Here is a 16,001-nt window from a genome sequence, read left to right as displayed (position 1 = left end):
GTGTCCTCCGACCGCCCACTCCCCCACTCCCCCAGGCTCCGCCCCGATCCCCCAGGCCCAGTTCCAGGATGACTTTGGATTGCCCGCCCTCGCCCTATCCCTGTCCCCGCTCCCGTCCTAAGATCCACTCGTTTCCTTCGCCATGGCTCCGCTCAGGTCCTAGGTCACCCTAGCCCTTCTCCCTTAGCACAGGCTCGGCCAGCCCTGGCCCTCCGGGACCCATCAGCTCCTGCGATCTCTGGCTGGCCTCGCCCTGCCTGCTCCGCCGGGCCTGGCCCGCCCCTCCGGTTCTGGCTCCGCCACCCGCCCTCGTGGGCTCTCCCCTCGCCTTGCTCTGCCCTGCGGCGCCCCCTGTCGGCCCCGCGTGCTCTCTGCGGTTGCCCCTTTCCCTCGGGCCAGCCCGCCTCGCGCGGTTGTCTTGGAGAGGGACGCGTAGGCTACGCCACCGCGGACGGGTCGGATCCGGTCCCTGGACGCGGAACAGAGATCCCCTGATTCAGCCACCCCCAGATTGAGCCCCGTAGAGTGCGATCCTACCTTCCTGCCCCGACGAAAATCCCAGAGACGCTGCGGACAACACCAGCATGTCGAGCGAGCAGAGCGCGCCGGGGGCCTCACCCAGGGCCCCGCGTCCGGGGACCCAGAAGTCTTCTGGCGCGGTGACCAAAAAGGGAGAGCGCGCGGCCAAAGAGAAGCCGGCGACCGTTCTGCCTCCCGTGGGGGAGGAGGAGCCCAAAAGCCCTGGTACGCTGGCGCCGGGGTTTGGGGATCGGGCTTCCAGGCTGCGTCTTCCCGGGTTCCCACTAGCTACTCACTGCTCCAAGGTTATGGCTGAACTCATACATACCTACGTTGAGTTCCTGAATCTCGGCTTGATAGATGTTTCAATTGAACTTGATCTTAAAGAACCCACACTCTGGTTTGGGATGGTGACAAATACCAATAAGATGTGATAAGATATAGAAGAGGGGAAGGCCCAGGGGGTGAGGGCATCAGGGGGGTTGCCAGGAGGTGCCTTTGAACAGAGTTTACAGATGTTCATTCATTGATTCAACAATTACTTTCCAAATGCCAGCCATGAGGCCAGATATGTCATGGAGGAGAACGAGGTGGACACAGTCCTGCCCCCATGGGGTTTACATCCTCTGGGAAAAGAAAATGAGTAGAATGGTATAAGTAGAGGTATGGCCCTTTTTGTTGCAAGTGATAGAACCCCAATCAAACTAAGCATGAAGGGGAAATGTATCCGAAGTCTTCTTGATACAAATCTGCCAGCTTCATCATCACGGGGACAAGAACTTGCTGTCTCTGGAATCGAAGTAAAACAACTTGGGAAAAAGATCTGATCATCCAGCATTAGCCAGGTACTATCTCTTTGTCAGTGCTGGTGGATGGGGGGAAGGAATTATAGGAGCTGGAGAAACAACATCTTCTGGAAGGGAAGACAAGACAGTATACAATCCCCTACAGGTACGAAGCCAGTTACATTCAAAACACACACACACACACACACACACACACACACACACACACACACACGACATGGCTGCTGTATAGAATACAGGGTGGAAGGAGGCCAACAGATGAGTTACCAGACTATTTCAACAGCCTAGTCTGGGGACAGTGGGAGTTGGGATAGGGCAGTGAGAACGGTGAGGGTTGGTTGAGTTAGGCTCCTCAGAGAAACACTTTTGAGGTAGAAGTAATAAGAGTTGGCGAAGGACTGGACAGGGTAGGGAGTGAGTGACAGAGCAAGAAAGATTCTCAGGCTTCTGGACTGGGCACTGGGTGGGAGGAGGTGCCATTCATGGAGATGGGAAAGGCCAAAGGAGGTGCATGTAAGGGAGGAACTCTAAGGGGTGATGCCAGCTGGACAGCTGGACACATGGGTCAGCAGTGCCTGAGAGGTTAGGGGTGGAGTTGTGACTTTGGGTGGAGTTGTGACTTTGGGAGCTGCTGATGTTCTGGCATAATTAAGTCCTGGCAATGAAAGAGACCCCTCAAGGAGGCAGGGAGTATAATTAGAGAAGAGGAGAGGGCTCAGGATCCAGCCTTACAGGTTGTAGAGGATGGCAGGGGAACCTGAGCAGCCAGCAGAGAGGTAGGAGAGAATGGGAGTGATGCCTGCACAGGCACCTGGATAGGACAACATGGAGGTCATGGTGGCCTTAGCAGACACCAACTGTGTGCTGTGGCAGGGGCAGATGTGGGCTCGTGTCCGGTAGAGAGTGATGGCTGATATAGGAAGGTATAGGGATTTAGAGGAAATCCTATCTAATGGCTTTTATTTCTGAAGAAGCTACGAGGTGAGATCATTAGTGAGCATAAGAAAGGGGTGTGGAAGGGGAAAAGCTGTGCTGTGTGACAGGTAACTACCTGCTAAAGTGCAGAGAGCCCATTTCCATCCAGGCATGAAGTACTACAGGGAAGCCCTCTTTTAGAGCAGGGCTTCTCAAGGTGTTGTCCTTGGACCAGCAACTTCAGCATCATCTGGGAAGTTGCTAAAAATGCAAAATCATGGCTCTCACCTGGGCTACAGAATCAGAATTTCTGTAGGATAGGGCCCAGGAAATTGTTTTAGCAGGCTCTCCAGGTGACTTTTAAGATGTTAAAACTTGAGAATCTCTGTTCTTGAGAAGGGAGGTATGAGTGAAGCAAGAAAGCATGAGGGGCTCTCCCAGCAGAGGGAAGTTTGGGAGGGCAGGGAGGTGTGCAGGAGCCAGCCAGACCAGGGGGTCACTGCAACCTCCCTATGCCTTCTCTTACCTGCTTCGCCCATTTGGCTGTGCCTGGGTTACCACTGATGGCCGGACACAGGAGGAAAATGCCTCTCATGCCTTTCCCCATGAACCCTCGAGCCTCTCTGCATCCTGCCAGCTCCTCCACTCCCTCAGGCAGGCTCCTTACTGCTGAGCTGCAGGTGTCCCTCCCCGCACAGCTCCTGCAGCACTTGCCCCTGTGGCCAGCGTGCTGTTCTGTGGAGGTCCAGGCTGTCCGGCACTTGGCAGGGACTCCCGTCCTATCTCTAGGAGCCACTTCTTCCTGGGATGCCTATGGTGGGAGCCAGAAAGAGCAAGTGTCCCTTGAAGGCTCAGAGTCTCAAGTTTGCATAGCACAGCCCTCAGGTTGGGATGTGGTGGGCATGTGTGAATTAATATAACTCAGAAATGAGTTAATATTTCTAAAGCATTTCAAACAGCACTGGACACTAGGAAGTGCCATATAAACACACTGGACAGGGGAAATGTTAAATAAAAGTATCGTTCTGCTGCTCTTGGTTGTATGTGTAGGGAAGGAGTGGGAGTGGAAAGGAACTCACATCGGGCCTGCGCTTTCTCCCAGGGACCCTGAGCAGTTCCAGCAGGGAAGGAGGACTTGTGAGGAGGAGGCTGGGCTGGGGACACCTGGGAAAGGCGGAAGCCCGGGCTGGGAGTAGAGAGCAGGGGTGGCAGTCGCTTTGACCTGGGGGTGGGGAAGCCAGCACACAGAAGAGGGGACCCCGTTGTCTACCGTGCACGCACGCCCGTTAGTCCCCTTTCTCCGAGCTCTTGTTTTCCCCGTTTCCTATCAAGTGTTTTCAGCGTCCGTACTTCCAAGCGTTTGCAAGTTGAATGGCTGCAAAAATATCCGTCTGAGGAGGGCCCCTCCGCCCGCGCGGGAGAGCTTGGGGATGCGGGGGTGAGCGTGGCCCCTTCTCTCACGCCCCTGCCCGCCCCCGCAGAGGAGTACCAGTGCTCCGGGGTCCTCGAGACCGACTTCGCCGAGCTCTGCACGCGGTGGGGCTACACGGACTTCCCCAAAGTTGTCAACCGGCCCCGCCCCCACCCGCCCTTCGTCCCCTCCGCCTCTTTGTCGGAAAAGGCCACCTTAGGTGAGTGACAGTGGAGCTCCCTGGTGTCTGCCAGGGCCGCCTCGTCCATCCTCAGCCTCCCTTCCCACGCCGGGCCAAATGGAGGGACGCGGGGCGGTGTGTGTGTGTGAGTCGGGGGTATTCGACGAGGCCGGTGGGGAGGTGGGGGAGTCTTCCGTCTTCCTCTCCAACCCAGCAGAGGCGCGAGTGGCCGGAGAGGCAGAACCCGCAGGCCGGCGCCTCCCGCGCTGGCGGTGTCCTCCAATCCCACCCGGGCACCCGTGGGCCGGCCCGGCGTGGGGCCCTGGAGGTGGCTGTTCCCCTCCCTCCTCACCTCTGCCTTCCAGACGATCCGCGGCTGTCGGGGTCCTGCAGCCTCAATAGCCTGGAGAGCAAATACGTGTTCTTCCGGCCCACCATCCAGGTGGAGCTGGAGCAGGAGGACAGCAAGTCAGTGAAGGAAATCTACATCCGCGGTGAGCCCCACTCCCCCAACCCGCCCCAGCTCCCTCCCGCTCCCCTGGAGTCTCCCAGGTCTGAGGCGCCTGCCTCCTCTTGGCCCGCAGGTTGGAAGGTTGAGGAACGGATTCTGGGTGTCTTCTCTAAATGTCTGCCCCCGCTTACCCAGCTACAGGCCATCAAGTGAGAGGCACTGAGGGGATGGGCGGGAGACCAGGGTGGGAGTTGGGGCTCCTGGTGGCTTGGGAGAGAGAACCAAGGGGCATGGGAGACCCTGGCGACGGTGGGGAGGTCGGGGGTGGGGGATGAGGAAGGGCACCGCTGGGAGGACGGTGTGGGGAGGGTTTTCCAGTAGGAGGGGGCGCTCTAGCTCTGTGTTTCTGCATTTCCCGCCCACTACAGCTTGTGGAAGGTGGGGCTGACCGATAAGACCCTGACCACCTTCATCGAGCTCCTGCCTCTCTGTTCATCCACGCTCAGGTCAGCAGACTGGGAGCCCCCCCGTGCCTGGGAAGCCTGGCTGGGCGGGTGGTCAGAGGGGAGCAGTGTGGGGATGGAAGTGGCAGGTCCCAGCTCCTGTGGGCCTGCCTGGCATCCCTGTGGAATCAGAAGCAGGCAATGTCTGTTGGATCATGATACCTCCATTAGACAAGAAGCCAGGTCCGCTTTTCTGCCCACACCAGCACCCAAAGAGCCTGATCTTCAGGGGCTCAACCTGTCTCCCCTGCATTAGTCTCATTACCCTCCACTCCCTCCCCAGAGGTTCTCGCTCTCCTTCCTGGCTGCCTGGGGCCCTGGCCCTGTACTGGGGGCTGGTAAGACACAGTTCTTATCCTCCAGGAACTCGCAGTCCAGGGAGGGAGAGAAAAGGACACAAGAATAAATACTGCAGGGCAATGTGGAGACTGGTGATGGAGGACTGGTTCATCAGAGGAGGGAGTGGGCAGAGAGAAGTGCCACCCACTTTATGGATGTGAGGCAGGAAGACCTGGAAGACTGCCTGGAGGAGGTGGTACTGAGCTGAAGGAGGCCTAGGAGCAGGCCAGAGAGGGAATTGGGAAAGGGTGTACTTGTATGGGAAGGAGCAGGAGCAAGGCATGGGGCAGGGTAACTACAGGTGTGGTTGGGAGTGTAAGGGGCAAGGCTGATTTGGCCCCGCCCCTTCTCTAGGCTCCCACAGCACCCTGCCTCTTCTTGCTTCATGGTGGCGGGGGGGTACCCCTCCATGCAGTGGCTTGCCTGTCTTCCTCCTGTAGATGGCATGGATGCTCCTTGAGGGCAGGGACTGTGTCTTCTTCAGCTGGGGGTCCCCAGCACTCTGTGTAAAACACCATGAAACATATTTCCTTCCATCATGGGAATTAGCTAGCAGAAAACAACTATATGAATTCATCTGTAAATAATGTGTAAAAGTAAGTCATAGCAACATAAACAAATTTAAACTGAATAATCAAGTTTATGTGACAGACGAGGCAGGCTGAAAGGTTGAACAAAATAAGAAATCATGGGAGCAAATTTTTACATAGAGTCATTTCTAGCCATTAGTTCAGTTTTTGCTGTGACTTAGAAAAGGACCTCCATTCTTACAGCACTGTTAGAGAAGCCACTGCCATGTGGAGGCTCATGTTGTAGTTATCTCTTGCTGTGTGACAAATTAACCCCAAGATTCAGTGGCTTAAAAGGACATACATTTATGATCTCATAGCTGCTGTGAGATGACCTGGGGGTGGGCTAGCTGAGTGCTCTGGCTCAGGGTTTGAGGTTGCGGTACAGCTGCTGACTGTGGCTGCACTTACCTCAAGGATCAACTGTGGTGGAGAATCTGCCTCCAGGCTCTCTTGTGTGGCTGCCTGGGCCTCTCCACAGGCTGCCTGAGTGTCCTTACCACATGGCAGCTGGCCAGCTGAGAGAGTGCCAGAGAGCACTCAAGACGGAAGCTACCGCCTTTGTAGCCTAAACCTGGAAGTGCTGTCCCATCTCTTCTGCCATGTTCTGTTCATTAGAAGTGAGTCACTTATTTCCCTCCACCCCACCCCCCACCCCTTCTTTATCTTTTTGGAGACAGAGTCTTGCTCTGTCGCCCAGACTGGAGTGCAGTGGCATAATCTTGGCTCACTGCAACCTCCGCCTCCTGGATTCAAGTGATTCTTCTGCCTCAGCCTCCCAAGTAGCTGGGATTACAGGTGCACGCCACCATGTCCCGCTAATTTTTTGTATTTTTAGTAAAGACGGGGTTTCACCCTGTTGCCCAGGCTGGTCTCGAACTCCTGAGCTCAGGCAATCTGCCCGCCTTGGCCTCAAAAAGTGCTGGGATTACAGGCGTGAGCCACTGTGCCTGGCCAGAAGTGAGTCACTTCTAATGTGAAGTCCACACTCAAGGGGAAGGAATGACACAGGGGCATGAGTTCCAGGAGGTGGGGACCACTGAAGGCCATCTTAGGGGCTACCCTACCATGGGTCACCAACTTTGGGGAGCAGTCCCTTCACAATGGGCACATCTGTGAATTTTTAGTCTGGGGAATTGTCACATATATTTCCTATATTGGGGGGGCAATCCTTTGACTCTACTTCCTAGCTGCTTCCCAGAGACGCACACTTCCTCTCTGTTCCCTTCCCTTACCTGGCCTCAGTGGTACCTTCTGGTTCTCAGATCTCCCCTGCCCTCAGGAAGGTGTCTCTGGAGGGGAACCCACTGCCGGAGCAGTCCTATCACAAGCTCATGGCCTTGGACAGCACGTGAGACTCCCTGCCCTCACCCCCTTTCTCTGGGCCTGTCTCGAAATTCCAAGCCATTTTTAGTCCCCGCCCTTCCTTGTCCCCCTACCATCTCGGCAAGGGCCCTCGATTTCTGCCCCTACATCCTCAGACCAGACCGCCCCCTCAAGCCCTCAAGTCTCCCATATTCCGGCGGACGCCCTGTACCTTTTCCAGCGACCCACATTCTCCCTCCGGCTGCCCCAGGATTGCGCACTTGTCTCTGCGGAACAATAACATCGACGACCGCGGGGCGCAACTCCTGGGCCAGGCGCTGTCCACGCTGCACAGCTGCAACCGCACCCTTGTCTCGCTCAACCTGGGTTTCAACCACATCGGGGACGAGGGCGCAGGCTACATCGCGGACGTGCGTGCACGGCGGGGAGGGACCTGATGGGAGCAGGGGCGGCTTGGGCGGCTCACGCGTCCCTGCCTGCCTCTTAGGGCCTCCGGCTGAACCGTTCCCTGCTCTGGCTGTCCCTGGCCCACAACCGCATCCAGGACAAGGGCGCCCTGAAGCTGGCTGAGGTGGGTGTGCCGATCAGGTGGGGCCGGGGCGTGGGCGGGCCGAGGGAGCCGACCCTGACTACCCCGGCCTCCGACCGCTGAGCGCCCGCCTCCTTCAGGTCCTGCGCGCCTTCGAGCTGACACACACCGAAGTGGTGGAGCGCCGACGCCTCCTGCTGGAAAAAGGGACACAGGAGCGCTCGCGATCGGTGAGGAGCTACCAGGCCCCAGGACCAGCCGAGAGCCCCTCTGACCCTCTAGCCCACTCCCCAAGTCCGCTGCTTTTCAGCAAACTGGCCATCCAGTTTAATCTCCACCCTCTGTCCTGACTGTCTTTCCCTCCGATTTCTGCACAGACTTTTGCCAAGCCCCTGCTGGGCGGGCTCTAATTGCAGAACCACATTATGGGCAGTAGAGTGTACTGGTTCAGAGATAGGACACTAGATTGAGACCACCTGGACCTGAAATCCGGCTCATCCATATCCCAGCTTGTAACCTTGGGCATGTTACTAAACAACTTCTTCTTCTTCTTTCTTTTTTCTTTCTTCTTCCTTTCTTCTTTCTTCTTCTTCTTCTTCTTCTTTTTTTTTTTTTTGGGAGATGGAGTCTGGCTCTGTTACCCGGGCTGGAGAGCAGTGGTGCGATCTCGGTTCATTGCAGTCTCTGCCTCCCGGGTTCAAACGATTTTTCTGCCTCAGCCTCCTGAGTAGCTGAGATTTCAGGCATGTGCCACCATGCCCAGCTAATTTTTGTATTTTTTAGTAAGATGGGGTTTCGCTATGTTGACCAGGCTGGTCTCGAACTCCTGGTCTCAAATGATCCTCCCGCCTCGGCCTCCCAAAGTATTGGGATTACGGGCGTGAGCCACTGCACCTGGCCTGTTACTTAACTTCTCCTTGCCTTAGTTTCCTCATCTGTAAGTGGGGATAGTTGTACCTATTTCATGACTGTCGAGAGGATTTAAAGACTTAATTCCTGCAATGCAGTTAAAATAGCACCTGGCACTTAGCTCAATAAAAGCTGCTATTTTCCCCCCTCAATATGAGTCTGAGACCCTGCCTCACCCTTCATCTCACCCCACCCAGGTCCCTCTGCTATTTCTTCCCGAAAGCATCTCACCCCAGAGGAGTCCTTTACAAATTATTTTAGCATTTAGGCAGGGAGGTGGGTGGGAGGGTGCTGTCAGCTCGACTGCTCCCCAAGTATGGGTATAGCTACCTTTCATGCCCCCATTGAGGAAGGGGCTCTGGCTTCTTCCCCCCTTCCCTCCCATTTGTGAGCACAGCCCTCCTCCTCTCGACACGGGGACTCCAAAACGGACCGTGAGAAGAGTCAGATGGTAGGGATCAGCAATAGTGCATTGGTGGACAAGACAGACAAGACGCAGACAATGAAAACCCCTAAGGGCCTGGGCAAGAAAAAGGAGAAATCATGGGTAGGTGTGCAATGGGACAGATCCTGGGTGCAGGACCACAGGGGAGGGGGCTTCCATCATGTACAGAGGTGGTGGAGGGAAGAAGGCCACATGGGCCTTTGAAGTTCCCCCTAAGGCCCCGGGTCCTAACCTGGGCTCCTTCCCTCACCACTGCCCATCCCCTCCGGAGGTGGGACTTGCCCCTCTCTTCTCACATTCTCCACAGGAATTGGCCAAGAAAGAGGAGAAGTCGGGGTCCGGGCAGTCACCCACACAAGGAACCCCTAAGAAAGAAGATGCCACAAAGGCAGGCAAGGGGAGTAAGTGCGGGTGCCCCTGGGTGGCATCTTCCTGTGTGGAGGAGGGAAGAGTGCCGGGCCGGGTGCAGGAGGCTGTTCTGGGCCTGGGTGCGCCTGCCTGGAGCTCATCTCGCCATGCCCCTCTGGGCTTGATTTCCTTCTCACAGTGGGATGATGTGGAGAGCCGCATCCAGCCCAGACATCCTGACCCACTGCTCTCCTCATTCCCTTTATTGGAGCTGGAGCTCTGTGGCCCTGTCTTCAAAGAACCCATCCACCTAGCTGGGGCCCCCTCCAGCCATTTCTTTTTTCTTTTCTTTTCTTTTTCTTTCTTTCTTTCTTTTTCTTTTTCTTTCTTTCTTTTTCTTTCTCTTTCTTTCTTTCTTTTCTTTCTTTCTTTTTCTTTCTCTTTCTCTCTCTTTTTTTTTTTTTGATAGATTCTCACTCTGTTGCCCAGGCTGGAGTGCAGAGGTGCAATCTTGGCTCACTGCAACCTCTGTCTCCTGGGTTCAAGCAATTCTCCTGCCCCAGCTTACCCTGTAGCTGGGATTACAGGTGCGTGCCACCACACCCAGCTAATTTTTGTATTTTTAGTAGAGATGGGGCTTCACCATGTTGGCCAGGCTGGTTGCGAACTCCTGACCTCAGGAGATCCTCCTGCTTCGGCTTCCCAAAGTGCTGGGATTACAGGTGTGAGCTACCGCGCCCAGCCCCCTCCAGCCATTTCTATTGCACCCAAACCCAAAGTTGGGGGGTCTCTTTGCCTCACAGCCTGTTTTCTCTGGGGAGGGAGCCTGGGTGGTATCAGAAGTGTGCACTGTGCATTCTGGCTCCTCTTCTGGCCCCAGAGGTAACCATCCCTGAACAGAAGCCAAGCAGGGCAAAAGGGATCAAGATCGGGAGCAGAGAGAAGCGCAGCATCCTCCTGGAGTCCGAGGTAAGTTGCCAGGAGTGGAGGCAGGGGGCGCACCCCTGGGATTCCAGGCTTGCCTGAGACATCTCACCCCAGCCCCTCCTGGAATGTGGTCTCCAGCCCCATGCTGTGGCAGCAGCCATTTGCTTTCAAATTTGTCCTCCACTCCTGTCCCAACCTCACCTGAAACCCCCTCCCATCTCACCTTGGGCTTCTGTGGGAATAACAAGAGCAGGCCCCTTCTATTTTTCCTTGTCTATTAGTAGCCCACACTTTGGATCTGCTGTCTCAACTCAGCCAGGCTACTTCCCCAGAGGCCCAGAGGCCCAGAGGCCCTCAGTTCCTCATCACCACCTCCATCACTTGCTTGGACTGCTGCTTAGGAACAATGCGTCTTCTTTTTTGCCCCTCTCAGCAGCTCCCTGAGGAAGGCAGGGCATTTTTATGGTCATGGCACTGCCCCACGCTACCCTGTGCATGGGTCCTTCTTCAGACCCTCTCTCTTTTGCCCCTGGATCTTCTCTGCCCCCTTACCACCTGGACCAACTTGCTGCTTGCATTGGAAATCTTCCTGGGCTGCCTTCGGTGCTCTTACGGTCCCTCATCCCTCCGTTCTGTCAGCTGCCTGAGCATCTGCCTCTCTTTATTTTTCTCTTCCATTGGAAGACTCCCTGCACACCCTAGGCAGGGAAGGGCCCCTCTCCTTTCAGGAGTCTTCTCTGGCACTCAAGACAAAATCTTACAAAAGAGGACGTTCAGAGGGAGGAAGAGATTGGGGTTGCCTTTCAGTTTCCATTTTTCATCTCTGCCTCTGTCTTGATCAGGCTGCTGATTGTACTAGGACTACTGCAATTTCTTTTCATCATGCCGTCATTGTTACTTCCCTCCAATCCATTCTCCTCATTGCTCTAGGTGTTGGGAAACACTTAGTAAAATCTGAATGCGACATACTGTTTCACGCTTCCAGAGCCTTTGCACCTGCTTTCTTTGCCTAGAACACCTTTCCCGTCTTCATCTGACAATATCATGTGCATTCACAGGAGACCCTTCCTGGCCTGGCCTTTTCCGTGCTCCCACAGTGCTCTGAGCTTGCCTCTGTCAGCGCTCACTCCAGACCATGTTACTTTCACTTTCTGGCTCCTCCACACAAAGGAGCTTCTTGAGGGTATGGGCTTATTTATTTTTGTATCCCCAGCACTTGGGACAAAGCCTGGACTATAGCCAGCAGTCAAAACATGTATGTTGAATGAATGAATGAATGGCCTGTTGACCAGCTCCCCTGCTGTCTGCTGCAATTAGTATTCTGCTTTAGCAGCTGGTTGTTGAGGCTACTGAGGTGGTCAACCCTCTCCTGGAGCCTGTGGAGCACCGAGATGGGAAAGTTTTCATGCCTGGGAACAAGGTCCTTTTGCACCTCAACCTCATCCGTATGTCTGCCAACCTCCCCTGTCCTCCTGTCATGAGGCTACCTGGGCCCTGTCCTGCCTGAGGGTGTCTACCCCGACTCTATGGAGCAGAGCTGGTCCTCCCATCTTTGGGCTACATGTCCCCCAAGGCTCTCTGGCACAGGGCTGGAGGGGCCAGAGGAAGTGCTGAGTCTGGGAGGAGGCTGAGGACAGGCGATTGGAGTAATGAGGGGAGTTAGAGAGATGGGGAGTGTGTGAGTAAGAGCTGAGTGAAGGGCTAGGTCAGGGAAAGGTGTGCCTGGGCCAATGAGTCTGGAGTGGGGAGCTGGAGGAACTGGGATGCTGGGGATGTCTGGTGTGTCAGGTGCCAGTGAGGCCTGTGGTGCTAAGAGGCCACCTGTCTGTACCTTCCACCAGGGAACCGCATCACAGAGGTGGGGCTGGAGGGCTTCCTTGCCACAGTGCAGTATCAGATGCAGTTCTCCAAGGCCAAGAGTGCATCCAAGGGTCCAGTGGGGCTGCTGTGGCTGTCCCTGGCTGTGAGTCCCTTTCACTCTCTCCTGCTGAAGCAGACGTTGCCCCTATCAGCTGTCATACTAGACAGCTGCTGCAGGCAGCTTCTGTCTCCCCATTTCCAAGGAAGGTCTGTAGTTTCTCTGCTTCTTTTTAATAATCACAACATAACCTCCATTCCTCTTGCTGGAAAATCAGCAGTATTACTCATTCTGCTTTTTCTGCATGTCCCCCAGCCCCTAACCCACCCTGCCCCAGGACCATTTTTTTTTTCTCCCAGAGGACTAATCTTCATTACTCTTGTCAGATGTCAGCCTTCCTTTTCTTTTCAGAAAAATTGCTTCGCCCCACAATGTCCTGCGTACGCCATAATCCAGGAGCTGATGTTGCCAAGGGATCCCATCAAGGCCAAACTCAGGGAGGATGAGGCCATGGCATTCTTCCCCTAGCCCCCTCCCACCTGCTTGCCTCTAAGACTCGGGGCTACAGAAGCACCTCCTGTCCCTGTGTGGGGTGACCTCCCTGGGGGAGATCTCAGACCAATAACAAAGTCTCTATACTTTTCCTTGAGGTCGTCTGAAAACTTTCTTCCAGAACTACCTGGAACATTTAGATTTTGCGTCTGTCCATGTTACATGCCAGGAATGGCAGAAAAGTGGTCTGAATTACAGTTCCGCTGGGGATGATCTCAGCTCCTCTGGCCTCAGTTAGCCAGGGGCATTGCCCTTCTGCCTCCTGGGGGCTAGTTCTTCCTTGCTCAGGCAATAGCCATTCCCCCACCGTGTTCCCTAGGGGACATGCATTATGCCAGGGTTTGCATTCAGAAAGATTTGGGATAGGGATTAGTAACTGACACACATAGGCTTAGAAGGGAGTGGGAGCAGGAGTAGGTGAAGCAGAGGAATTAAGCACAGGCTCCATGCCCGCTCCCTTCTGCTTCCCCATCTGGCTGGCCCAGCTGTTTGACTGCTTTGGAGGAGAGGTAAGGGTTCAGCTTAAGAAAATGAACAAAGGCTTGGCAGGCCACTTTGGAGAGGGTGCTAAACGCTCAACATCTACATAGCAAAGGCTAAGCATTGAACATGAACCCTAATAACCTGCCTGCAGAAGTCAGCAATCTGAAACCAGAGGTTCCTGAGCTGAGTCAGGGTCCCCAAACCTTTACCCTTCAGTGCTGCCTCCACTGAGGTCACCTGCCAGTGCCCAGAGAGCACAGGACTGGCTTCGGGGAGCCTACCTGTAAACCTATACAGCAGTGTCCGAGAAGGCGCAGATCAGCAAAGACCAGCCTTCCTTCCTCACTTCTAAGCAGATTCAACCTGTTCCACATTCTCTAGTCCTACTTCCCTCATCCCACTGCCTCTGCCTACCTAGAATTCCCTTGTCCTGCTGTCTTACTTTGTGTGGCTCAGTGGCACCTAGGCCTGTCTCCTGCCTCTGAGTGCCTGGAGCCCTCCTAGTCTGACTGTCCCAGTTCTGTCTCTGCAGCTGGCTGTGGAGCCAGCTTCTCCAGGGAAAACCTATCATTTCTTTGAATTCCCAACACTGAACACATTGAGGTGCTGGATGATGGTCACCCCAGCTTCTGCAGGGAAACTTGCCATGTCCTCCAGAGCTTCAGTGACCCTTTCAGCCCATATCTTTATCCCACCCTTCATCACTAATGACTCCTGTATCAATTCTGATGCCCAAATAGACTGTACCCTAATGAGGACACAGCTGAGGATTGTGAGAGGTAGAGGAGTCAGGGTTGGGCTGGAAGAGAGAGAATTTGTCACTTTAATCCAACAGTGAATGCCAGGAGACAGAGGTGAATGGTTACAGTCTTGGTGATGTGGCTGCGTCTGTGGGAGGATGTGGATGGATGATGACAGTGATGAACTGGCCAGGCCTGAGGCAACCCTCCCACTTAGATTTGGCTTTTAAAGTCTTCAAGCTCATTGAGGGCAGCTCATGAGACCTCTTGACTCTGGGTCCACTGCTCCTTTATATACACATATATGTGTATATATGTGTGTGTGTGTGTATATCTATATATGTGTGTATATATATATGTATCTATATATATATCTGTGTGTGTGTAACTGAGTTCAGTGTCTTGTCATGTTTTCTCCATGGGGGTTGTACAACTTAAGTTTGCCCAGTCCCTAGTTCAGTGAGTGCACAGCTGAAGCTCTGGGAGGGAACAGGCAAGATCTGGGTCTGGGGGTGAGAGGGCTCCCTCTGGTTCCCACTATCCAATCCTAACCAGTCTTACAGGGAACAAACACCGTACCTTTTATCACAGCGATTCCAAGAAACACACACACCACCATTGAAGGATATTTAACTTTTCTTAAAAAAAAAATCTTAACCATGAAAGGAAGAAAATAAGAGTATACATTATCTTAACAGCAAAACAGTCATTTCCATATCTATATTTTATATATTATATATATATTTATATATATATATGTATATATACACCTAGCACAGTGTGTATATTCTATTCATCAGGGAGAGTTGGGTGAGGACGTGGTGATGGGGCCAATGCTGTGGTGGCCCCTTGGATGGTCCTGGGTGAATTCAGGGACTCGGCATTCAGACCCCTGTCCCCACCTCCTGGGGCCCAGTCCTCAGCTCCGTACCTGCTTCAATGGTTTTCTACAGGGACAGGGTGGGGAAGAGGGGGACATAGGTGGGGTAAGAAACCCCCATGATCCCCATCTTGTGAAGATGAGAAGTCCAGGGAGGGAGGGAGTAGCTTGGCAGCAAGCTGTGGAGGGCAGGCTCTGGAGCCAGGTGGGATGGGGAGCCAGAAGACCTTCCCACTCACAGGGACAGGAACACTCAGGCCTGGCTCCCGCTTTAGGCTTGATCCTGGAACTGGGTTGTTAACTAAGGAGATACAAGTGAAACCCCTCTTCCCTAAGCAGCTCCTTCCATAACTGCCTCCAGCACTTCAGGAACAGGAACAAAAAAGGTCAAAGTTATTTACAATAGCAAAGATGCACATACGATACATACATATTTATAGGAAACCAAAGTGACAAAGAGGGGAGGGGAGGCACCCACCTCTGCCTGGGGTCTTATGGAGAAAGAGGGGAGGAAGAAAGTGCATTTACACAGAAGCCTCCTCCTTTCACTTGCATGTCTGAGGGCAGCGCACATACAGGCGTGCGCGTGTACACACATATGTGGGGTGAGGGCAGACCATGGTGAGTGGGGGCCTTTCGGATGCAGTCAGCATGCTTAGGAGACATGAGGCCTTGGAGGGTTGGGCTGAGGGAGGGAAAAGACACTGAAACCTGACTCCGACTTGAGCAGACCAAGCAACATGCGGGTCTCCCCCAGGGCCTTGGCTGGATCCTAGTTTCCCTAACTGCCACCTCCACAGGGAGGAGCGTTGGGATCCCCCCTACCCTGTGCCCCGGTCTCAGGCCAGTCCCTGAAGGAGGAGTGGGGACGCAGAGGATTTGGTGGTTTGTACGGTTATGGTCCTGGTGACGCGGCTGCGTCTGCTGTGCTGTCTTCCAGGGGGGCGTCAGAGCCTGTGGGAGGAGGATGAAGGTGAGGAACTGGCCAGCCTGAGGTGACCGCTTCCACATGTTTTGTCTAGAAAGTTCAGGCTCACGAGAACAGATCCTTCATCACCTTCCTTCTCCTCCAGAAACCCCAGTTTCTTGTAGGGCTTGAAAAGGGCTGTCTACTGAACTCCACTTTCATCAGCGCCTAAAGCCCTTAGGTCAGGTAGGTATGTGCCTTGTCTTCCTGAGTTATGACATAGCTGTGTCCCTGGCCCACCCAGTGTGGTTCTGAATCATTTAATCAGCACGAGTCTTAGGCCGACACCATGGTGTGCACCTGCAATCCCAGCTGCTTTGGAGGCTGAGGTGGGTGGATCACT

The 16,001-nt window shown here is 54.3% G+C and overlaps 2 protein-coding genes and 1 non-coding gene across 25 annotated transcripts in view; 1 reads left to right on the top strand and 2 right to left on the bottom strand.

Moving 5' to 3' along the window:
* Positions 1-386: 386 nt before the first annotated feature.
* LRRC71 (leucine rich repeat containing 71) lies at positions 387-12,685 on the top strand. Of its 4 annotated transcripts, none has more exons than XM_054687133.2 (15): positions 412-744; positions 3,722-3,871; positions 4,198-4,326; positions 4,417-4,492; positions 4,712-4,789; positions 6,977-7,045; positions 7,271-7,430; positions 7,508-7,591; positions 7,690-7,779; positions 8,856-9,005; positions 9,211-9,304; positions 10,132-10,220; positions 11,512-11,598; positions 12,020-12,141; positions 12,448-12,685. In XM_054687133.2, the coding sequence occupies exons 1-15, from the start codon at positions 585-587 to the stop codon at positions 12,485-12,487; spliced, it is 1,578 nt and encodes a 525-aa protein (XP_054543108.1). In that variant the 5' UTR covers positions 412-584; the 3' UTR covers positions 12,488-12,685. The 4 variants fall into 4 exon arrangements, with proteins under 4 accessions (XP_054543109.1, XP_054543108.1, XP_054543104.1 ...); XM_054687129.2 differs by having other exon boundaries at positions 11,509-11,623; XM_016929666.3 differs by having other exon boundaries at positions 413-744; positions 11,512-11,623.
* A 1,744-nt stretch (positions 12,686-14,429) lies between these two features.
* ARHGEF11 (Rho guanine nucleotide exchange factor 11) overlaps positions 14,430-16,001 on the bottom strand; it is a 112,075-nt gene continuing 110,503 nt past the window's right edge. For 15 of the 20 annotated variants that reach the window (XM_063796612.1, XM_016929602.4, XM_016929611.4 and 12 more), the window contains one exon: positions 15,110-15,645. In XM_063796612.1, coding sequence (XP_063652682.1) covers positions 15,587-15,645 — 59 coding nt within the window. In that variant the 3' untranslated portion in view covers positions 15,110-15,586. Of the gene's footprint in view, positions 15,646-16,001 lie in introns of all 20 variants that reach the window. The other 5 variants (XM_016929637.4, XM_513900.8, XM_054687039.2 and 2 more) reach the window with 2 other exon arrangements.
* MIR765 (microRNA mir-765) lies at positions 15,719-15,831 on the bottom strand. The gene has a single exon (NR_035989.1). It is a non-coding gene; the product is annotated as a microRNA mir-765 (primary transcript).

Source organism: Pan troglodytes, chromosome 1, assembly GCF_028858775.2.
Source record: "Pan troglodytes isolate AG18354 chromosome 1, NHGRI_mPanTro3-v2.0_pri, whole genome shotgun sequence".
Classification (NCBI taxonomy): domain Eukaryota; kingdom Metazoa; phylum Chordata; class Mammalia; order Primates; family Hominidae; genus Pan; species Pan troglodytes.
The sequence above is the reverse complement of the archived record's forward strand: the minus strand, read 5'-3'. Positions and strand labels throughout refer to the sequence as shown.